The following is a 25,114-nucleotide window of genomic DNA, read 5'->3' as shown; positions in this document are numbered from 1 at the left end:
AAATCGACAGACGACCACACTTATAGTTTTTATGGAATACTTGACTCTGTAACTGATATACGTACGAATACCATTAAGAACCATTGATTCCTACCTAAAGCGAATCTTTATCCTCCGGACCTACATGCATGTAGGTTGTGCCACAAGCCCTGAAGAGTCGTTGTGATTCATTCCCACACGATGAAACACGTGTCGGCTGGTTGTGGACCCAATTAAACAACCCACGTTAAGAATATATCCGAAAAACTGCATCTGTCTACTTTTTGGCCACATATGTTTTATGTTTACCATTACATGACTACCAGTGTTATACCTTGTGTTTGTGTGCGAGAGTATTGCTGTCTTTATGTACTGTGAGAGTCCTTGCAGACTTTCCAATTGAACGGTTAAGGGCTTTTCCCGTTCACTCTTACGCACCATACCTTCACCTAACCATTGAGACACTCTCATCGTACATACTAGGTAGAGCGCCCTATTTATCTGAGATCCCCTAAAAAAAAACCTGGCAGCTGCATCAACGTAGGATTGGTTCCATTTGCTTTCACACTACGTCAACCCGATGTTTTAATAATAATGTATAATTGCGCGGGACTGCTGCTAAATATATTTTTGCTTGGAATTTCCTTCACAGATTAAGGGGTTGTAGGGTCTCCCCATCCCTGTTAGCACCATACCAAATTGTTTCTACCTTTACACTTAACGTCAATACTTGCAGAGCGCCACCACTTCCTGTCCACAAAAACCCTGTCTACTTTACCATTATCAAAACTCAACTGGAATAGGAATAGAACAAAGTAACCATCAACAAAATGCCACAGCTTTAAAGGACCGTCCTTTCAAGCAATGGCAAATGGTGAAAAACCAATGAAACTCAAACTGATTTTCTGAAATGATAGGACAGAACTCTGCTGCATTCTAGCCAAAGCTCTGTTTACGAATTAGGAAATTTGCTGTTGATTTAGGAAGCCATCCAAGGTCTGCCTGGGGGTGTCATCGCCTGCCTGGTTGCATTGAGGGTCACTGCAGAGTTAGCTTCAGTCGTGTTTACAGTCAGACGGAGATGACACAAAGCCAGCTCTAGACTAGGACAGACCCTGCAACAGCGCAAGCCACGAAATTATCGACGCAAAAACACGAGGCGGTAAGAACGGCGCATTATACGCTGAGCTATCAGCAGACGCTTTGATAGGATATTTTATCACTGCCTATTTAGATGTATGCATGCGCTACAAATACCACCAAGTATGTAGATTCATTTGATGTACCCACCTTATTTATTTATTTTATTTATTTAAATTTTATTCACTTTAGAGGTTTCATATATCGCTGGCTGGACCCGGAGGTATCAGAGTGCTTTACATGATAGAGCTAGTTATGGTAACAAAAACATTACAGCATCATGGAATAACATAAACATCAGAGCGCTTTACACGACAGAGCTAGTAACAGTAAAGCAAAATTACAGAGCTAGTAACAGTAAAGCAAAATTACAGAGCTAGTAACAGTAAAGCAAAATTACAGAGCTAGTAACAGTAAAGCAAAATTACAGAGCTAGTAACAGTAAAGCAAAATTACAGATATTACAACATTATGGAATAACAAAACATCAGAGCGCTTTACACGACAGAGCTAGTAACAGTAAAGCAAAATTACAGAGCTAGTAACAGTAAAGCAAAATTACAACATTATGGAATAACAAAACATCAGAGCGCTTTACACGACAGAGCTAGTAACAGTAAAGCAAAATTACAACATTATGGAATAACATAAACATCAGAGCGCTTTACACGACAGAGCTAGTAACAGTAAAGCAAAATTACAACATTATGGAATAACATAAACATCAGAGCGCTTTACACGACAGAGCTGGTAACAGTAGAGCAAAATTACAACATTATGGAATAACATAAACATCAGAGCGCTTTACACGACAGAGCTGGTAACAGTAAAGCAAAATTACAACATTATGGAATAACATAAACATCAGAGCGCTTTACACGACAGAGCTGGTAACAGTAAAGCAAAATTACAACATTGTGGAATAATATAAACATCAGAGCGCTTTACACGACAGAGCTAGTAACAGTAAAGCAAAATTACAACATTATGGAATAACATAAACATCAGAGCGCTTTACACGACGGAGCTGGTAACAGTAAAGCAAAATTACAACATTATGGAATAACATAAACATCAGAGCGCTTTACACGACGGAGCTGGTAACAGTAAAGCAAAATTACAACATTATGGAATAACATAAACATCAGAGCGCTTTACACGACGGAGCTGGTAACAGTAAAGCAAAATTACAACATTATGGAATAACATAAACATCAGAGCGCTTTACACGACAGAGCTAGTAACAGTAAAGCAAAATTACAACATTATGGAATAACATAAACATCAGAGCGCTTCACACGACAGAGCTAGTAACAGTAAAGCAAAATTATAACATTATGGAATAATATAAACATCAGAGCGCTTTACACGACAGAGCTAGTAACAGTAAAGCAAAATTACAACATTATGGAATAACATAAACATCAGAGCGCTTTACACGACAGAGCTAGTAACAGTAAAGCAAAATTACAACATTATGGAATAACATAAACATCAGAGCGCTTCACACGACAGAGCTAGTAACAGTAAAGCAAAATTACAACATTATGGAATAACATAAACATCAGAGCGCTTTACACGACAGAGCTAGTAACAGTAAAGCAAAATTACAACATTATGGAATAACATAAACATCAGAGCGCTTTACACGACAGAGCTAGTAACAGTAAAGCAAAATTACAACATTATGGAATAACATAAACATCAGAGCGCTTCACACGACAGAGCTAGTAACAGTAAAGCAAAATTACAACATTATGGAATAACATAAACATCAGAGCGCTTTACACGACAGAGCTAGTAACAGTAAAGCAAAATTACAACATTATGGAATAACATAAACATCAGAGCGCTTCACACGACAGAGCTAGTAACAGTAAAGCAAAATTACAACATTATGGAATAACATAAACATCAGAGCGCTTTACACGACAGAGCTAGTAACAGTAAAGCAAAATTACAACATTATGGAATAACATAAACATCAGAGCGCTTTACACGACAGAGCTAGTAACAGTAAAGCAAAATTACAACATTATGGAATAACATAAACATCAGAGCGCTTTACACGACAGAGCTAGTAACAGTAAAGCAAAATTAAAACATTATGGAATAACATAAACATCAGAGCGCTTCACACGACAGAGCTAGTAACAGTAAAGCAAAATTACAACATTATGGAATAACATAAACATCAGAGCGCTTTACACGACAGAGCTAGTAACAGTAAAGCAAAATTACAACATTATGGAATAACATGAACATCAGAGCGCTTTACACGACAGAGCTAGTAACAGTAAAGCAAAATTACAACATTATGGAATAACATAAACATCAGAGCGCTTTACACGACAGAGCTAGTAACAGTAAAGCAAAATTACAACATTATGGAATAACATAAACATCAGAGCGCTTCACACGACAGAGCTAGTAACAGTAAAGCAAAATTACAACATTATGGAATAATATAAACATCAGAGCGCTTTACACGACAGAGCTAGTAACAGTAAAGCAAAATTACAACATTATGGAATAATATAAACATCAGAGCGCTTTACACGACGGAGCTAGTAACAGTAAAGCAAAATTACAACATTATGGAATAACATAAACATCAGAGCGCTTTACACGACGGAGCTAGTAACAGTAAAGCAAAATTACAACATTATGGAATAACATAAACATCAGAGCGCTTTACACGACGGAGCTAGTAACAGTAAAGCAAAATTACAACATTATGGAATAACATAAACATCAGAGCGCTTTACACGACAGAGCCAGTAACAGTAAAGCAAAATTACAACATTATGGAATAACATAAACATCAGCGCGCTTTACACGACAGAGCTAGTAACAGTAAAGCAAAATTACAACATTATGGAATAACATAAACATCAGAGCGCTTTACACGACAGAGCTAGTAACAGTAAAGCAAAATTACAACATTATGGAATAATATAAACATCAGAGCGCTTTACACGACGGAGCTAGTAACAGTAAAGCAAAATTACAACATTATGGAATAACATAAACATCAGAGCGCTTTACACGACAGAGCTAGTAACAGTAAAGCAAAATTACAACATTATGGAATAACATAAACATCAGAGCGCTTTACACGACAGAGCTAGTAACAGTAAAGCAAAATTACAACATTATGGAATAACATAAACATCAGCGCGCTTTACACGACAGAGCTAGTAACAGTAAAGCAAAATTACAACATTATGGAATAACATAAACATCAGCGCGCTTTACACGACAGAGCTAGTAACAGTAAAGCAAAATTACAACATTATGGAATAACATAAACATCAGAGCGCTTCACACGACAGAGCTAGTAACAGTAAAGCAAAATTACAACATTATGGAATAACATAAACATCAGAGCGCTTCACACGACAGAGCTAGTAACAGTAAAGCAAAATTACAACATTATGGAATAATATAAACATCAGAGCGCTTTACACGACAGAGCTAGTAACAGTAAAGCAAAATTACAACATTATGGAATAACATAAACATCAGAGCGCTTTACACGACAGAGCTAGTAACAGTAAAGCAAAATTACAACATTATGGAATAACATAAACATCAGAGCGCTTTACACGACAGAGCTAGTAACAGTAAAGCAAAATTACAACATTATGGAATAATATAAACATCAGAGCGCTTTACACGACAGAGCTGGTAACAGTAAAGCAAAATTACAACATTATGGAATAACATAAACATCAGAGCGCTTTACACGACAGAGCTAGTAACAGTAAAGCAAAATTACAACATTATGGAATAACATAAACATCAGAGCGCTTTACACGACAGAGCTAGTAACAGTAAAGCAAAATTACAACATTATGGAATAACATAAACATCAGAGCGCTTTACACGACAGAGCTAGTAACAGTAAAGCAAAATTACAACATTATGGAATAACATAAACATCAGAGCGCTTTACACGACAGAGCTGGTAACAGTAAAGCAAAATTACAACATTATGGAATAACATAAACATCAGAGCGCTTTACACGACAGAGCTGGTAACAGTAAAGCAAAATTACAACATTATGGAATAACATAAACATCAGAGCGCTTTACACGACAGAGCTGGTAACAGTAAAGCAAAATTACAACATTATGGAATAACATAAACATCAGAGCGCTTTACACGACAGAGCTAGTAACAGTAAAGCAAAATTACAACATTATGGAATAACATAAACATCAGAGCGCTTTACACGACAGAGCTAGTAACAGTAAAGCAAAATTACAACATTATGGAATAACATAAACATCAGAGCGCTTTACACGACAGAGCTAGTAACAGTAAAGCAAAATTACAACATTATGGAATAACATAAACATCAGCGCGCTTTACACGACGGAGCTAGTAACAGTAAAGCAAAATTACAACATTATGGAATAACATAAACATCAGCGCGCTTTACACGACGGAGCTAGTAACAGTAAAGCAAAATTACAACATTATGGAATAACATAAACATCAGAGCGCTTTACACGACGGAGCTAGTAACAGTAAAGCAAAATTACAACATTATGGAATAATATAAACATCAGAGCGCTTTACACGACGGAGCTAGTAACAGTAAAGCAAAATTACAACATTATGGAATAACATAAACATCAGAGCGCTTTACACGACAGAGCTAGTAACAGTAAAGCAAAATTACAACATTATGGAATAACATAAACATCAGAGCGCTTTACACGACAGAGCTAGTAACAGTAAAGCAAAATTACAACATTATGGAATAACATAAACATCAGAGCGCTTTACACGACAGAGCTAGTAACAGTAAAGCAAAATTACAACATTATGGAATAACATAAACATCAGAGCGCTTTACACGACAGAGCTAGTAACAGTAAAGCAAAATTACAACATTATGGAATAACATAAACATCAGAGCGCTTTACACGACAGAGCTAGTAACAGTAAAGCAAAATTACAACATTATGGAATAACATAAACATCAGAGCGCTTTACACGACAGAGCTAGTAACAGTAAAGCAAAATTACAACATTATGGAATAACATAAACATCAGAGCGCTTCACACGACAGAGCTAGTAACAGTAAAGCAAAATTACAACATTATGGAATAACATAAACATCAGAGCGCTTTACACGACAGAGCTAGTAACAGTAAAGCAAAATTACAACATTATGGAATAACATAAACATCAGAGCGCTTTACACGACAGAGCTAGTAACAGTAAAGCAAAATTACAACATTATGGAATAACATAAACATCAGAGCGCTTTACACGACAGAGCTAGTAACAGTAAAGCAAAATTACAACATTATGGAATAACATAAACATCAGAGCGCTTTACACGACAGAGCTAGTAACAGTAAAGCAAAATTACAACATTATGGAATAACATAAACATCAGAGCGCTTCACACGACAGAGCTAGTAACAGTAAAGCAAAATTACAACATTATGGAATAACATAAACATCAGAGCGCTTCACACGACAGAGCTAGTAACAGTAAAGCAAAATTACAACATTATGGAATAACATAAACATCAGAGCGCTTTACACGACAGAGCTAGTAACAGTAAAGCAAAATTACAGAGCTAGTAACAGTAAAGCAAAATTACAGAGCTAGTAACAGTAAAGCAAAATTACAACATTATGGAATAACATAAACATCAGAGCGCTTTACACTACAGAGCTAGTAACAGTAAAGCAAAATTACAACATTATGGAATAACATAAACATCAGAGCGCTTTACACTACAGAGCTAGTAACAGTAAAGCAAAATTACAACATTATGGAATAACATAAACATCAGAGCGCTTTACACGACAGAGCTAGTAACAGTAAAGCAAAATTACAGAGCTAGTAACAGTAAAGCAAAATTACAGAGCTAGTAACAGTAAAGCAAAATTACAACATTATGGAATAACATAAACATCAGAGCGCTTTACACGACAGAGCTAGTAACAGTAAAGCAAAATTACAACATCATGGAACAACAGCAGGTAAAACAGAGAAAGAACGGCTTGAGATCATACATATCATGTAAACAGATTGTCAGAGCAACGAGTTAAATACCTAATAGATATGGCAGATCGAGTTTAAGGCGCAGGTAAAGGCCCCCAATAATTATTGAGGCGCTGAATTTTGATTTCTTTTTTAAAGCTGGAGTAGGAGGGGTTGCATCGTGGGTCTTTGGAGAGGGCATTCCAGATGTAAAGGGCATTTCCGGACAAGGAGCGGGATTGTGTGGACTTCTGTTTATAGCAGGGGTGGGACAAGGAGGAGAACGTTAGTGCTTCTCAGAGGTTGTGTGCTGCCGGCTTTGCAGAGTTTATTGGCGAGGTATGGGGAGCATGTTGGTGGGGGACTGTGTGTGTGATGCACGCAGTTTTGTAGGCAGATCTGCCTTCGGTGGGGAGCCATTTAAGAGTTTTGAGGGCTGGGGAAATGTGTTTGAACCGTTTACAGTCGGTGATGAGCCTGGCTGCAAGGTTGAGCACAGATTTGATATATATATAAAAACAGAAACATGGAACTCTGGATAGTTTTCAAGTTTAGGTGAGGAGCAGCTCCTGTATGGAGCACCCTCAACACCACCAACACCAACACTTATACTGGGTGTTCCCTTGACTCTGGACAAGCTAAATCGCTCCGAAGAGCAATAATGATAGCAAAACACACGCCAGGTGTTGCTTTTAATCCAGGTTGGCTTGGATGGTATTTTACCAATCCAAAGCTGTAATACTGTGCCTGGAGTGCTAAAAGGTTTTTGTCATTTTACAGCTCGGCAAGGACAGCACTGTGCTAGTTCTATGCTTAAAGACTTTGATTTAGAAAAGTCATAAGACTTTGTCCCTTTCTAGCTCGGCATGGATAACCCAGTGTAGTCAATGGATAATTATAGTTGGGATCGTGTTTCCATTTCCATTTTCTGTTTACTTTGGCGTCATTTGACAAATCTCCACAATGCTTTGCAAAACAGTGCTTCTGTTTGATTTCTTTGCATATAGGAAGTTTTGGGGGGATCCTTCAAGAGGAGGCCGAGAAAAAGGTGGGGTCCCAAAACCTAATTGTTCCCATTTATTTTTGCATAGGAACTTTAGATACAGTTACAGCTCAAAATACTGAACGGATATACACCAGATTTGAAGAAGACAGATCTTAGTCAAGAAAGAGTGCTTATTCTGATTTGGTGTAAATGTGTTCAGTCGTTTTTGACCAATTAATGCCTAAAAAACAAATATATCACACCATGGAGGATCCGTGTACCGACCATATTTCTTGGAGAGATCTGATTGACTGCCACCACATCAACAATGATGTGGTGGAAGCCATCTTAACACTCGGGTCTCAGTCCAGAGTCCTAAATAAAGGTGTAAAAAAGACAGAAGGGGTACGGTAGGTATACCCTAATCCCCTAGGCTTTGTAGTGACCGTGACTAGGGCCAAAATCGTTTTTTTGTTGTTGTTTTTTTTTGCTCTGGCAATTTTTTTTTAAAGCCCACATTACTGTCAAACTGCCCCTACCACTAGGGCCGGGGGGGGCCCAGGGAGAACGCAAAATATTTATTTCTTGGAGAGGGGTGCATGGCCCCCTTCCCCAGCCATTGTTAGCGCCAGGGACCCCATCCCCTGGGGCAGTGAGGGTAGTTGGAGGCGGGCTTTAGGGCTTGTGTTGCCCAGTGGCTCTCTTCTCCATGGATTCCCTCATGACCACCCCACACAGTGCCTCTCATCTCTCCATAGCTCCTCTCTTACATGCATTTAATTTGTTTTATAGCGCTACACATTCCAGGGTAGAGTGTCAGAGCTGTTTATGTCATACACACATTATACAGAGCAAATGAATCATACATTTGTAAATCAATGTATAGGAAATGTTACAGAAGACAATGATGATTACAAGGTGTAGGAGTCACATGTCATCCATACTAGTTAGCGGTATATTTTATTTGTGCTTGGTCTGGGGAAGCACAAACTCAGGATTTAAAACGGAGCACAGTGATTGGGGTTGGCTTTACTAATAAGAATTTATTTTTATCCAAACCAGTCCTTTTTTTAGTAACATTAAGAAAACAAAAGACTGGGGAAAACATGACTTTCTAATTTATACCATGCAGTTTGCATAAAGCTCCTTGATGACGGTTCATAGCTCACTGTGCTATATCAAGATTGTAACAACAATTAACAAAAGGATCTCTGTGACAAAGTATGTAACCCTCTGAGCTAGCCACATAATATACAGCTCTGTGATGTGCATGGTGCACGTTCTTTGCAGCAGGCACATTAACCTTCTGCGCTACCGTAGATGAATCAAAACTGCCACAAGCTAAGACTCCGCTCTCTTGCCAGCGGGAATAGTAATCACCAGAGTTATCTTGATATCTTTATTGCTGCTTGAAAACTGCTAGACAGAAAAGGAACTTTGTCGCAGGTGCTTTTAAACCCATTTCATATTCTCAGTACCAGGTGCAGCTGCACCAGTCGTACAGCACTAATGCCGGCCCTACATCCGACTGTCTGTTGTGTACAAATTAGCGGAACAAAGTGCACTGCAAGGCCCAGGAGGTGAAACTCTCTAGTTATCTCTCACCTCCTCTGCTGCCCGTGTATACCTCTGAGTGCGAGTGCCTTCACTGGTTGTATGACCCCCTCCATTGGGTCCGCTCTTATGTGGGCCCCTCAATGCGTATGCCATGGCGGGTTGTATGACCCTCGTCTCCATAGGGTCTGCTCCTCCTCTGCTCCTGGGTGGGCCCCTCAGTGCGTATGCCACGGCGGGTTGTATGATTCCTTCATAGGGTCCGCTCCTCCTCTGATCCTGGTATGGCCCCTCAGTGCGTATGCCACGGCGGGTTGTATGATCCCTCCATAGGGTCCGCTCCTCCTTTGCTCCTGGGTGGGCCCCTCAGTGCGTATGCCACGGCGGGTTGTATGATTCCTTCATAGGGTCCGCTCCTCCTCTGATCCTGGTATGGCCCCTCAGTGCGTATGCCACGGCGGGTTGTATGATCCCTCCATAGGGTCCGCTCCTCCTTTGCTCCTGGGTGGGCCCCTCAGTGCGTATGCCACGGCGGGTTGTATGATCCGTTCATAGGGTCCGCTCCTCCTCTGATCCTGGTATGGCCCCTCAGTGCGTATGCCACGGCGGGTTGTATGATCCCTCCATAGGGTCCGCTCCTCCTCTGCTCCTGGGGAACCCTCAATGCGTATGCCACGGCGGGTTGTATGATCCCTCCATAGGGTCCGCTCCTCCTCTGCTCCTGGGGAACCCTCAATGCGTATGCCACGGCAGGTTGTATGATCCCTCCATAGGGTCCGCTCCTCCTCTGCTCCTGGGGGGCCCCTCAGTCCGTATGCCACGGCAGGTTGTATGATCCCTCCATAGGGTCTGCTCCTCCTCTGCTCCTGGGGGGCCCCTCAGTCCGTATGCCACTGCGGGTTGTATGATCCCTCCATAGGGTCCACTCCTCCTCTGCTCCTGGGTGGGCCCCTCAGTCCGTATGCCACTGCGGGTTGTATGATCCCTCCATAGGGTCCGCTCCTCCTCTGCTCCTGGGGGGCCCCTCAGTCCCTATGCCACGGCGGGTTGTATGACCCTCGTCTCCATAGGGTCTGCTCCTCCTCTGCTCCTGGGTGGGCCCCTCAGTGCGTATGCCACTTTGGGTTGTATGATCCCTCCATAGGGTCCACTCCTCCTCTGCTCCTGGGTGGGCCCCTCAGTCCGTATGCCACTGCGGGTTGTATGATCCCTCCATAGGGTCCGCTCCTCCTCTGCTCCTGGGGGGCCCCTCAGTCCGTATGCCACGGCGGGTTGTATGACCCTCGTCTCCATAGGGTCTGCTCCTCCTCTGCTCATTGGTGGGCCCCTCAGTGCGTATGCCACTGCGGGTTGTATGATCCCTCCATAGGGTCTGCTCCTCCTCTGCTCCTGGGTGGGCCCCTAAGTGCGTATGCCACGGCGGGTTGTATGATCCCTCCATAGGGTCCGCTCCTCTTCTGCTCCTGGGTGGGCCCCTCAGTGAGTATGCCACGGCGGGTTGTATGATCCCTCCATAGGGTCCGCTCCTCCTCTGCTCCTGGGGAACCCTCAATGCGTATGCCACGGCGGGTTGTATGATCCCCACCATAGGGTCCGCTCCTCCTCTGTTCCTGGGTGGGCCCCTCAGTGCGTATGCCACGGCGGGTTGTATGATTCCTTCATAGGGTCCGCTCCTCCTCTGATCCTGGTATGGCCCCTCAGTGCGTATGCCACGGCGGGTTGTATGATCCCTCCATAGGGTCCGCACCTCCTTTGCTCCTGGGTGGGCCCCTCAGTGCGTATGCCACGGCGGGTTGTATGATCCCTTCATAGGGTCCGCTCCTCCTCTGCTCCTGGGTGGGCCCCTCAGTGAGTATGCCACGGCGGGCTGTATGATCCCTTCATAGGGTCCACTCCTCGTCTGCTCCTGGGTGGACCCCTCAGTGCGTATGCCACGGCGGGTTGTATGATCCCCACCATAGGGTCCGCTCCTCCTCTTATCCTGGTATGGCCCCTCAGTGCGTATGCCACGGCGGGTTGTATGATCCCTCCATAGGGTCCGCTCCTCCTCTGCTCCTGGGAAACCCTCAATGCGTATGCCACGGCGGGTTGTATGATCCCCACCATAGGGTCCGCTCCTCCTCTGCTCCTGGGTGGGCCCCTCAGTGCGTATGCCACGGCGGGTTGTATGATTCCTTCATAGGGTCCGCTCCTCCTCTGATCCTGGTATGGCCCCTCAGTGCGTATGCCACGGCGGGTTGTATGATCCCTCCATAGGGTCCGCTCCTCCTCTGCTCCTGGGGAACCCTCAATGCGTATGCCACGGCGGGTTGTATGATCCCCACCATAGGGTCCGCTCCTCCTCTGCTCCTGGGTGGGCCCCTCAGTGCGTATGCCACGGGGGGTTGTATGACCCCCTCCATAGGGTCCGCTCCTCCTCTGCTCCTGGGGTGCCCCTCAGTCCGTATGCCACGGCAGGTTGTATGATCCCTCCATAGGGTCCGCTCCTCCTCTGCTCCTGGGGGGCCCCTCAGTCCGTATGCCACTGCGGGTTGTATGATCCCTCCATAGGGTCCGATCCTCCTCTGCTCCTGGGGGGCCGCTCAGTCCATATGCCACGGCGGGTTGTATGATCCCCTCCATAGGGTCCGCTCCTCCTCTGCTCCTTGGTGGGCCCCTCAGTGAGTATGCCACGGCGGGTTGTATGATCCCCTCCATAGGGTCCGCTCCTCCTCTGCTCCTGGGGGGCCCCTCAGTCCGTATGCCACGGCGGGTTGTATGATCCCTCCATAGGGTCCACTCGTCCTCTGCTCCTGGGGGGCCCCTCAGTCCGTATGCCACGGCGGGTCGTATGATCCCCTCCATAGGGTCCGCTCCTCCTCTGCTCCTGGGTGGGCCCCTCAGTGAGTATGCCACGGCGGGTTGTATGATCCCTCCATAGGGTCCGCTCCTCCTCTGCTCCTGGGGGGCCCCTCAGTCCGTATGCCACTGCGGGTTGTATGATCCCTCCATAGGGTCCGCTCCACCTCTGCTCCTGGGGGGCCCCTCAGTCCGTATGCCACGGCGGGGTGTATGATCCCTCCATAGGGTCCACTCTTCCTCTGCTCCTGGGGGGCCCCTCAGTCCGTATGCCATGGCGGGTTGTATGATCCCTCCATAGGGTCCGCTCCTCCTCTGCTCCTGGGGGGCCCCTCAGTCCGTATGCCACGGCGGGTTGTATGATCCCTCCATAGGGTCCGCTCCTCCTCTGCTCCTGGGGGGCCCCTCAGTCCGTATGCCACGGCGAGTTGTATGATCCCTCCATAGGGTCCACTCCTCCTCTGCTCCTGGGGGGCCCCTCAGTCCGTATGCCACGGCGGGTTGTATGATCCCTCCATAGGGTCCACTCCTCCTCTGCTCCTGGGGGGCCCCTCAGTCCGTATGCCACGGCGGGTTGTATGATCCCTCCATAGGGTCCGCTCCTCCTCTGCTCCTGGCGGGCCCCTCAGTCCGTATGCCACGGCGGGTTGCATAATGTCCTCTCCTATGTCATGTCCCGTCCTATAATGGTAGACCCTCGCTCACTGCATGGTAGACCCATCGGAGCATGTACCGTGGCTGGTTGTATCATTCCACTTCCTATGGCATGCCCCCGCGGCATCTGGGAGGACTCTTCAGGGTTGTACCCTACTGTTCCTGGGCGGATTCGTCAGGGCATATTCCATGGCTGGTTGCCTTGTGCCCAATCAGTGCATGTCTTATAATGGGTGTGTCTCTCCCTCCTATTAAAGTCCATCAGAGCACATCCATGGCTGACAGTGTAATGCCCATTCCTATGGGTTGATCCTTGACAGACCCTGTGTGGACTCCAAAGCATATATGGTGGTCGATAAAGAGTGAGTCTCCCAAGGGTAGCCCCGTTCAGAGCTCTATGCCACATCTCAGGTGGGCGGCTGAGGTCACCTAACGTGGAATGTTATTGGCTTTCGTGTCAACGGACCCATTAAGTCTACATGCTTCACATGTTCAGGGAAACCCTTCCTTTGGTCCCCCTGGAGCGGCATTGCTGGGGACGTCCGGTGATTTAATGATTTATGACAAAGGGATCATTGGCGGGATCGACAATGGGAAACTCGATCATACATTCTTCTAAGGTAGCAAGGAAGAGGGAACCTGCATGGGTGGGGTGTCCGGTGACATTGCAGATGGCTGCTCCCTTGGGGTAAGACGTATCCACCATGGTGAGTTGAGCAGAGATCAATTGTCTATATGGAAAAATTGTAGCATCAAATGTCTGGCGGACAGGAGGAAGGGGAGAGGAGTTGGCCAAATGGCTAGGGCGGTCAACCTCGAATCTTGGGAACTGGGTTCAAGTCTCGGCAATGACGCTGAACAACCTGTGATTCTGCGCTAATCACTTAATCTCCCCATGCCTAACAAAAATGAATGTGTCCTCATGTAATAAACTAGTGCTATTTAAAGCGCTCAGATACCCGATTCGGGTCAAGTTTGTGCTATATAAAACTCTGTCATTTAATAAATTTTGAAGTCTTGCAGCACATATGGTCTACCAGGTAGACAGCTCTGGAGATACATACAATTGAAGAGCACCTTGCGTGTGACTCTCGGGAGGCCCCCTAAATAATCATGACTTCCCAGATACAGAAATGCATACCCTCATGGAAGAACTTTGGGATCACCGTTTCAGGAATTTGTACCTTCCTTACTGACAGTGTATATTCTACTGGGCTGCGGCGATAGTGGGAACTGACTTGACAGAGGGTGCTTAGCCCCTTGTGCCGCCAGTGCATCACTTTTAATATGGAAAAAAGGGACGTATCGGCAACGCCAGGTTCTTGTATATAAGCCCCTAGATTTGGAATGCGGAGTGTGAGACGTTGATTATAGCCGGGTTGTGGATGAAATACAGTCATATTAGGAACATACGCAGGTGGCACTGGACCCCGGCCCGACTCCAGAAGGCTCGGCTGAGTGTACACTCCCAGGGCTGGCGGTGTGGGGAAGAGGGGGGTGTACTACATACACTGTGGGAATGCGAGATGGTGTAAGAATACTAGTGGCAAATACAAGCCACTCTAGAGACGGACTTGAGGGAGACCCTGCGGTTTCAGGGAGGGCAGGTAGTTCTTAAGCACAATTTCTTAGCTCTGCCCACACTGTTGTTTCATGTAAAGCGCTGATTATCCACCACACTGGCGATGACGAAAGTGGGGATTATGAGAGTGTGGAAGACCATAGAGGCACCAACCCATAGGCAATGGTCGGTAGATACGTATGAAACAACGCCGTTTGAGAAAATAATATACAGACTCAATGACAACTTGCAGACGTTTGCAGAAGCGTGGGGTACCTTCCTATACAAATAATGTAGGAGTGATGGGGGAGGTGGTGGATGAGAGAAGGGTTCAATTAGAGTCTCATGTGGGTGGTGGCGTAATGAGAGAGGTGAAGCGGTGAGGGGATTTGTTTCTTGGTCAAGTTCATTGGTTTCCAGTAGGATTTGTTTTGGGGGGGGATGGGTGTGTATTTGGTGGCTGGTTTCTTGGCTGAATTGCATTGTATGATATTTGCTGCACCACAAAACTTAATGAAGAATTTTTTATCAAGGGCTGCAACTTTCTATGCTCCATATTCAATGTGTGTTTAAACTGGCACTAAGCAAGCACCCACAGATGTTATGTACTCACACGTGATTACATTTATTCTCCTACTTTTTTTTTACTCCAAGGCAAAAGCACAATTACAAGCTTGCCAAACACACGTGACACCAAAACACTTTCTACACAGACCAGACTCCACTCACATATTGTCTGTCCGTACACTGACATTTAATAAAAACCATACAATATCGAAAGTACTTATACTCCCTGTAGATTCAAATTTTTTGCTACAGATTTCATGAGAAAATATACAGTGTTACTGACTTTCTAAATAAAAACAAAACATAGAATCCTTTTAAAACCCATCCAAGAACCTTACCTAACATATTAAAACCAAAATACATGGGGGAGGAGCTACTCTAGCAACCAAGATGGCAGCTTAGGCTCCCGGCTCCTCCGACCTCCGTATCCTGCCAGAAGATCCTGTCGATAATCCTGATTTAACACCCGACCTCCATGTAGATGAACCAATGCTCACTCCGATGGTGCAATTCCGAAAACTTAATTTGCTTGGGTGACGGAGCGCGTCGAGTTGAAGTTTGCGGCCTAATCCAGCAGGAGAGCCGGGGCCTCGAGTTTTGATCTGGCCGTGTTGTAGTTGAACAACATCGGCCGTGAGTGGCAGTCAGGGTCCGGTCCACCGTAGTGGAGGTTTTTTCTTTGCCCGATCTCGACAGCGCTAATTTTGCCTGACCAACATTGAGGGAGGAGTGACGTGGCATGACAGTGGCCGGGGGTGGAGGTCCTTGACCCGCGGACCCGGTGTGGCCCGGCCGGAGTTCGGTGGGTCGGGGTCTTCGCTTGGGAAGCGAGATACATATTGTTGCTGCAGGAATCGATCAGTCCCCTCCGACGCCGTCCGTTCCGCTCCTGTCTGTTACCCCCGAGGAAGCCGGCTCCCCGGGGGAGGTGAACGGGATCGTTGCTGAGCGTGGAGAAATGGACCGGAGGGAGAGTGAGCCGTCGCTAAAAACGATATTGGCAGCCATCGGGTCATTTCATTCACATGTGGATGCCCTGATTCACAAAATGATGACGGGCTTATTGGTGATGGAGTGCGTGGAACCGGACCCTGTTACATCTCAGGTATTACCACAACCTACGATTTCAAGTACGACCATCTTGATTCTGAATGAGGACCCCGTGCGACAAGAATTGCAGCAGCCCTTGGTCGGTTTCCTGGAAAATCCTGAACCCAGTGTTTTGAACATATTGGCATACCTACCATCATCGCAGACTTTGGGAGAATCGATTTGCGTCCCCTTCCCGGAAAATCCTGTGGGTGATTGTCCTTGGACTTCTGTTCCATCCTTTCGCTCTTTGGTGACTTTCCGATCTTGGAGAAAACTACATTGGGACTATCCGTCCATGAAGGAGTGTTCCTGTGCTGCTGAAGTTCTTGGCCACTTGCTAATTTTGAATTGTATTGTACTGCATTTATTCAGACTCTTTTTTCACTTTGATTCTCCTGCTGAAGTAATGGGAGGAGTTCCCATAATGGTTCGGAAGGGCCGGGGCTGAGAGTGATCGACTGTAGTTGGTATTACGACCTCAATGGATGTAGAATTTGTGGCTGTTTGTCTCGCGGGAGGTTGGGCGGTGCATTACGGGTCCCCCTAATTTATCTTTTGGTGATTATAGATATTATTGACTTTTCATCATAGGGGGTGCTGGTCTCTGGCAGGGGAGAGGGGACCGGGAGCTTATATGGAAATGCCCTCCCTCGCAGTTTCTCTTTCTACTTTTAGAACCTAGTTAGTTGGGGCGACAGGCACACTGCTAGTGGGGGTTAGGCGATAGCCGTTGCAGGGGTGCAGGGTGGGGGATGGGTTTTTTGTTTGATTTTTGTTATCGCTCATTTGGTTTCCCTTTTTTTCAATCTCTATTTAGTTTTTCCTTTACTAGTAACATTGACGATATATCCTGAATCAGTTTTTTCAATTCTAGTGCCTGATTGCCATGATTCTTCTGCTGTTTTGATTTTATGGGTGGGAGGGTCTTGAGGGTCGCATTTAAACTGCTTATCGATTGTAATGTATTCATTAGCGCTGGCCCCTCAGGGATTCTTCTATTGCTCCACGTCTATCCTGCTATCGTTCCTGTTCACCCTATTATCAACATATGTATGTATGGCACCGGATATATCTATTCCTTTTTTCTTGTTTTAAAATAATAAAAAGATTTATTAAAAAAAAAAAATTACATGGTCCGATTTAAATTTTGCAGAGAAACTGAGCTTCCATCAGTCCCAGTATTGGAGCCAATGGTGCTATTGCTGCAACCACTTCTTATTTGTGAATCATACTGTGAGTTATCAAGTCCTTCTGTTTGGAGTTAGTTTGAATGCTTCTGTTTTTGTTTAGCTGGAATGGACCTGTGGGTTGGCTGACAGAAGGAGACGGTATAGATGGCTGATGTTGGCTACTGGGAGGGTTGTGGGTTTGATCTTTGACACAATTGTGGTTTTTGACAGGGTAGAAGTTGCTTGGTTCCAGTTTATAGTGCAGACTACATTGATTTAAGCTGCCATTATGAAGTTTGGCTTTATTTCAGAAAGGTGTGTGTTAGATAAGCGGGACTTGTGCATTTTGATGAAGGGCAAGTTAGTGGTGTTGTCATCAAGATCGAAGGTATGGTTTCAGTTTTAATTAGGTAAAACAGCAATAGCAAACATATATTTTCAATTAAGAGTACACATATATTCTAGGTGTAAATACAAATGGTCTACAACATAATATAGAAAAATATATATTTATTTTATTTTCATTTCTTTTTTATATTGATTCATGATATAGCTCATTCTTTTCTTTTTCCGCTGTGTAAATACAACAATTATATAAAATTATGCATGTATATCCACATTTCTTATTCAAAAATTGTATACATGTATATTCAGCTCAAATCAGAGAGATATGATGATTAGTAAGCAATAGTTTTATAGAAACAACAGATAATTTGATGACAGCAAGTGGCAGAATAGGAACTACGCGCGTTTCGGCACTGCTGCCTTCATCAGGAAACCGTCTATTCGCACAACTATTAAGTGAAAAAGAGATAGAAAGTGCAAAACAATTAATTATTAGTTTACACAAACAATCATGGCACCTAGATCATTTACTGTACATACTATTCACATTGGTCAATTTATATTTACAATATATAGACGGCATTAATTTCTCACAAAATTTTTGTTGACTCTACAACTTATGATTGAACCTGTTATCTCACCATTGATCTCATTACTCTTTATCTGCATGTTGTTGCTTTATTACATCAAAGTCATTTGTAATTCATGTTCAGGCTATTATTCAAATGTATTCGGACCGGAAAAAATGCATCGGGGAACATTGTTCAGTTTTAATGCTTGTAGCCATCGTAAAAGCGTTTACAGACTAAAGGGTATCAAACAATGTGGTGACAGTATGTAGTTTGGTATCCCTGGATAGGATCATACATGCTCATGAGTAGCTTTCATTTGAGATTATGGCAATGCGAGAGAGTATGTTTGTCCCCCTAAGAGCCTTTTATGCTCTTTTAGACTAAGAAGAAAAAATATTGGCCCTCATTTACAAAAAAACGCCGGAGCATCACTTTTTACAATGCACCAGTGGCGCAGGCCTCTCAATCATATCTGTGAGGCGACGCAAAGCCACCCTGTGTGGCTCTGCATGGCCACATAGATATGGAGTAAGGCATGGTTGCTCCCACTCATGGAATTTGACATTGCCCCAGAATTACAAAATCACGTAAACTCGCGACAACGCCAAAAATGTATGCCTCCCAAGAGCAGGCGTAACGAGGAAAAATGTTTACATTTCTCCTTTTTTTCCCTCTTTTCCCATGTGCTGCATTCTGCAGCACACATAGCATGAGGCCTCTCTGGATTGTTTTTTGTGCAAGAAGGTGCCCCCCCAGGCAATTCTTTGTAAATGATGCCCATATTGTTTTCGTCCAAAAGTGGTATGTGCTTTATAAAAAAGAGATGGTCAATGGTAATGGTCCCACGTCTGAGATCGTTTTGGAGAACAATAACTTATGTGCTGAAAAGTCAACATTGTACACTGTAAAAAAAAAGAGTGGATTCATATCAAGGGAGACAAAGCACATTAAAAAGTAAATACACATTGAAGTATACAATTACATTTAATTGCAAAGTCACATTTCAATCAATCAGTAGATTTGTAGAGCACTACTTGTCACCCGCAGGAGTAACCAGGCGCTGGTACAGGGTCCAGTTGATTACTGAATAGCCAGGTCTTCAGGGAATTTCGGAACTCTGATAGAGATGGGAGTTCCGTAGATGAAAGGGTAGCGCATTCCAGGTCTTCGCTACTAGGTAGGAGAAGGAGCGACCTCTGTGTCTGCTATGTTGGATGCAGGGGTGAGGGTTAGAAAAAGGAATGCAGAGCGGAGGTGTCTGGAGGGCTGATGGAAGTGGTTCAAGTAGTGTTTTATTGTGATTTTGTATTCAAATATATGAGCAAATTATTTTACCGATATAAGATTACATTTGGATTACTTATAATTGTATTGCTCTTCCTTTTCAAAACTGGTGGAGTGGAATGTTTGAGTGCTCCATGGTGTGTGAGTTGAGAAACTGGCATCTTTTCTGTACAGGGAGCCAGTGGATGGTCCTTGAGGTAGGGGGTGGTGTGGGTTCATCTAGGGAGATCCAAGACAAGTCTGGCTGTGGTGTTCTGTATGGTCTGTAGTCATCAGAGGAGGTGAGATGCCTTCCCTGCATAGATGTAGGTGCCAAATCACCCGTGCAGCAACATAAACATGCGTGTGGAACCCTTTAGGATCAAAATCACCCCCTGGTGGAACATTAGATTGAGCGCTCCAAACTTGTAATAGTGCACATTATATTTTTTGAGTGTACAAGCAATTTTAGGTGAAATGTTACTCTACTAAGAACCATGGGAGTATCACATTTAGACACTATGGGCCCAATTCACAAACAGCCTCTGCACTCATGGCGAAGGCTCCAAAGTCATGGCGGGATCTTCACACTTGTGGTGGGCCCTGCCAGTTTCTGCTGGAGCGAGCTCCTGATTTACACCTTCTCAATTCCTGTGCCCTTAGCTGCCATCAGTTGGGATTCTCCTGACGTTTTGAGCTCTCCGCAACTGCAAACTGGCCCACTTGTGCCAAATTCCTGCCACCTGCGCTAAGCAACAACTTGTAGCTCCGGTGGACCTGACTCTTCATGCAACAAATACTGCCAGCAACAACCGGCAATGCAACATCCGCACTCTCTAGTTCTGCTGATTGGATTTTTGGCATTTTGATGTCCAATAAAATATAAAGTTTTACTCTATTTTTCCAAATTAGTGCTGGAGTTTTCTTGTATTGTGTTTTCACTTTATTATTGTTTTTGAGCTGGATAAATACTCCTCTAAGTTCAGTTTTATTGCCAAGTTGCAAGAGGGTTAAGCACAAATTAATTTAGTAACTTGTGGGGTTCATCCTGACAGGGATTCTGGCTGTTGCTGGAGTAGGCCTCACATCCCCCTTAAATAATAACCCAATTTCTCACAACACACATGATCAAAGATGGTAGTGCCTTCCAGGGTTACATATCATCTCCTGCACCTACTTTCATAACTTCCTTGCTCCCACCTTACATCTTTGCACCTTTTGTATTTCTTAGTTTTCTGCTTTTTTGTGGAAGTCAGTGCTATTCCTGAAATGTTGTAATTTCATGTAGGGGTCCCTAGCAGGGGTAAAGGTTTTCTTCTTTGTTGTTCTATTTATGCTTGGTACTTGTTTAGGAACTCTATGTGGTCACCCAAGGAGCCATGGAGTAGGGTGAGCCCTCAGTTACAGTGAACCGGTCACATAGGGAGCCTTTGATCCAATAGTCTTTTACCACAACCTGGACTCAGGCTATCTTGTTGCTCATATGCAGGTGTTTGCTCTCGTCCCAAGGTCACACCATGAGAGCATGGCGTGATTGTGCTGAGAGCCACAATATTTGCATTCTATCAGCAATGTTCTAGGGGACAGGCCCTTCCCATTGCTCCACCACCCCCATTGGATATATCTGCACCAACATTTGAGCTTGTTTCTTTTTCTGTGACTGCTTTGCTTTCTCTTTCATTATTACCATACTTTTTACAACTGTGTTTGTGTTTTTTAGGTTATTCAGAATGGAGAAGATGCATCCCTACTTTCTGCTTTCCCTTGTAGCAGCTGTAAGTCTTGGACTTCCAGGATCTGAAAAGGACCACTTCTCCTCCAAGTATGACCTGCTTTGCACAGAGTTCAATCAGGAATATTCTTACTGCTGGTGCAACACGCTGAATGGGTGGGATTACTGCTCATTTGAGCAGAACAGCGCGCATGACAAGCAGCGGTGCAAGCCCGACCACACTTGTGCTAAGCATGGGAAAGGATACTCCTGGTGTCACACCGACAATGGAAAGTGGGGATACTGTGGGCAAGTTGCACAAAAGGGTGGCTTACAAGACCAGGCTAAGATTGTATCCCACATGACATCCAGGTTCATGCCCTGTCTGAATAGTTGTGGCAGGGCAATGGGGAAAGACTACTTCTGGTGCTACACCTCGGAAGGCTGGGATTACTGCTCCCCGATGCCACAGGTCACGACCAGGAACCAGCAGTGCCGTGCCGACTTCCCGTGTGGTCTACATGGGGAAAGTTACTACTGGTGCTACACAATAGCTGCCAAATGGGACTATTGTGGGCCTTTCCAGTCTGCAGAGTGCACTTACAAGGAAGCTGATTCTTGGAAGACTACAACTCAAGGCTCAGTACCTCAGCTGGTGTGTACTGAACATAGTGACACCACAACCACGCAAACATATTTCATGGCAGAGCCTGCGTCTGTCTGGACCACTGGAGACCCTCACTACCACGAAGCAGCAGTGGTGCTCCTCTCCCGCTGGAACAGCAGCCTCATGATACGCAAGAGCAGTCCAGAGGTGGTGACCAGCGAGCACTTGAATCTCGTCATGAAAGGCATGTCCACTCACGATGGGGAGTCGTACTACCACTTCCAAATACAGAAAGCAGTCTCGTCAAGTGAAAGTGGGCCCATTGCTGAAGTGCTCATCCCAGAAAGTAAGGCGGTCCCAGAGAGGTACATCCGCAGGGCATTCATGGATAGTTTCGCGCGGAAGTCCAGGATCCGCCTCAGCGTTGCGCAGTACTGAAGAGTTAGGCTGGAGTGAACCCCGCCTGAGGAGGCTGGACTTCGTCACATGACTCTTGGTCGATAGCCTATATGTACTGGCCAGCGACTTTAATGATATATCAGAACCAATCAAACACCACTAGAGTGAATTCAACCCTTCTGTTTCCGAGTCTTTCATATCACAACAAATCAATTCTCATTCAATGAAGATCTGTAAATCAATGTCCGTCTCTTCGAGGTCTTATTTAGGAAACGCCTTACCCTCAGTGGTTATAATGTATCCAAAGGTCCTAGAATTTATTGCTAATCTCTTCCAAAAACAGTAGAATCTTAAAACTGATGACTCCAAACTCAAGACATCATCTACACAAAATGAGAGGACTTTTTGTTAACAAGAAAAGACATCTCTAGAGCAATCTAATACATGACAGTTTATCTGATTACATTTTAAAGAGTATCACTGAAGAATAAATAATAATCTAGGGCAAACCTAGAAATAAGAGATGATTTGAATTGGCTTTAAGAGAGTTAACTCTGAAAGAGTTTACAGTCTAGACCAGGCATACATATAACAGATTATCCAATTAGACTTTAAGGGATTTTGCAGATGAAGAAATTGCAGGCTAGCAAGGCCCACAAGTGGCAGATCACACAAGTATATTTTAAGGGGTTTCACTGAGAAAGAAATGACAGTCTGGAAAAAGCCTGTGAATGACACATTATCGGGTAAAACTTTGTGGGGTTTAAATGAAGAAGAGATTACAGCCTAGAGAAAGCCTGCGAATGACAGATTATGCCCATAGACTTCAAGGGTTATCTCTGGGGATGGGATCACAATATAGAGTAAGCCTACGAATTAAATATTATAGAAATAGACTTTAATGGGTTTCACTGAGGAAGAGATTGCTGTCTAGAGCAAGTCTACAGATAGCAGGTTATCCAAATGAATTTAGTAGTTTCACTGAAGAAAGAAAAAAATCTATGGATTGTACATTTTTTACTTTAGAGGACAACATTTCAGCAGTCTAGGTGGTTGGAAAATGAACCAAAAATTAATCACAGGACTTGTTTGCTTTCATGCGTTTGTTTTCATGCGCTAATGTTCCATATCCCCGACTATCGCCGGATTTCATTTCGCCTACGTGCTGCGTATTGATAATTACGCGCTAACACGGCAAAATAATCCGGCGATAGCCGGCGATATGGAAATGTGCGATTTGCGTTATATAACGCACATCTAGATAATATGCCCCCTGGTGTACAGAGACAGGTCATGGGGGCATCACTCACATGCGGCACATCTCTTAGGGCAGGAATCACCATTCAGTTGCAGTTGGATCATTACCAGGGCACCTCAGGTGTGACTCTTGAGGATGGCGCAGATGGCCTTGTAATAGGCAGAGAGTGGCAGAGCAGTTTTTCAACCCATAAGAAAAACAGTACTTCCACCAAGAGCTTCTAGACCTTTCCAGCTGTCAGACCTCGATTTAGGACAGAGTATTGAGGAAAAACTTGCTTCTCAATGAGGTCATTGTCAGTGGGTTGGATTGCAACACTCTGGTTTAGGGCCACTCCACTCACAGATAGCGGCTCTTTGAGTGGGGCTCATAGCAACTTTCTACATTCCTAAGTAGTGCTTAATTTGAGGCAGTGGTTTCCGGTGCTCGGCACCAGCACTTAATTGTCAACATTGGCACTTCTGAGAGTCTGCCACAGTTGTTTATTAATTCAATATGAATTAAAAATGATTATTACCAACTGCCGAAGCCGTTCTTATGGCTTTGGGGTCTTGCAATAGTCTGCATTGTCTCAACTGTTGAAGTGTGATGGTTAGTGGTTGTGTTGTTACTGTAGTTGGCAGCGCTGACAGTAGCAGTGTGCAGTGCAGGAGGTAGTGACCTCCTGATGAGAGCCAAGGCGCTTATTGTTTTACAGATTAAGTACTGTTCCTGGCCTCCTCAGGCCATTGAAAGACAAGGATTCCTCTGCAATCCTACAGATTATCCCTAGTTCCTAAAAGAACAGAGAATGATGGTCCCGGATTGACAGGTGCAAGTGGGGGAGGGGCAGGGCTTTAAGTGGGTTGGGTCTGTCCGGGTCTCAGCACCAGCAGTTATTTTCAGGTGGCCTTGAAACGGGTCTCTATCAGGCACTTTTTTCGGGCATGCTGTTTCCCTGCGAGAGGCCCCATGAGTTTAAGATTTCACTTGGGGTCTCTCGCACCTATCTTTTAAACTGAAGAGGCTGCCTGCAGCGGCCCCTCCCGGACCTCGCACAGACTGTGGACAGGCCCATTGCATTCTGAGACTACAGCTGATTAGCACCTATAGAATGACAATGGTCCGAATTGTAGTGACAGCATGTGGGGTGCCTTCTCCTGCATCTACTAGGGCAAGGCATTCTGCTTTTGTCTTGGCGCCATGCTGGAGAAAATAAAAATAAAATAACTGACAGCGTTTTCGCTGTAAATGTAAAAGTCAGATTTTAACTTTTAAATAAAAAAATACTATTTAATGTTTGTTACATTAGCACAAACCTTGATTGCAGAAAGGGCCTGATGTCGCTTTGCAAAGCTGCGCACATACTGAAAAACTGTGGAGGGCACGATTGTCTCAACCTTATATAAACTTATTTTGACTTGTA

At 44.5% G+C, this 25,114-nt stretch overlaps 1 protein-coding gene across 1 annotated transcript; it reads left to right on the top strand.

Annotated features, from left to right (window-relative positions):
- Positions 1-1,019: 1,019 nt before the first annotated feature.
- Positions 1,020-25,114, top strand: LOC147665011 (uncharacterized). The gene is made up of 2 exons (XM_086949819.1): positions 1,020-1,141; positions 21,455-25,114. The coding sequence occupies exon 2, from the start codon at positions 21,465-21,467 to the stop codon at positions 22,488-22,490; it is 1,026 nt and encodes a 341-aa protein (XP_086805945.1). The 5' UTR covers positions 1,020-1,141; positions 21,455-21,464; the 3' UTR covers positions 22,491-25,114.

The sequence above is a fragment of the Lissotriton vulgaris genome, unplaced genomic scaffold (genome assembly GCF_964263255.1).
Source record: "Lissotriton vulgaris unplaced genomic scaffold, aLisVul1.2 SCAFFOLD_2061, whole genome shotgun sequence".
Classification (NCBI taxonomy): Eukaryota; Metazoa; Chordata; class Amphibia; order Caudata; family Salamandridae; genus Lissotriton; species Lissotriton vulgaris.
Note: the sequence above shows the minus strand (reverse complement) of the source record. Positions and strands in the feature narration are given on the sequence as shown.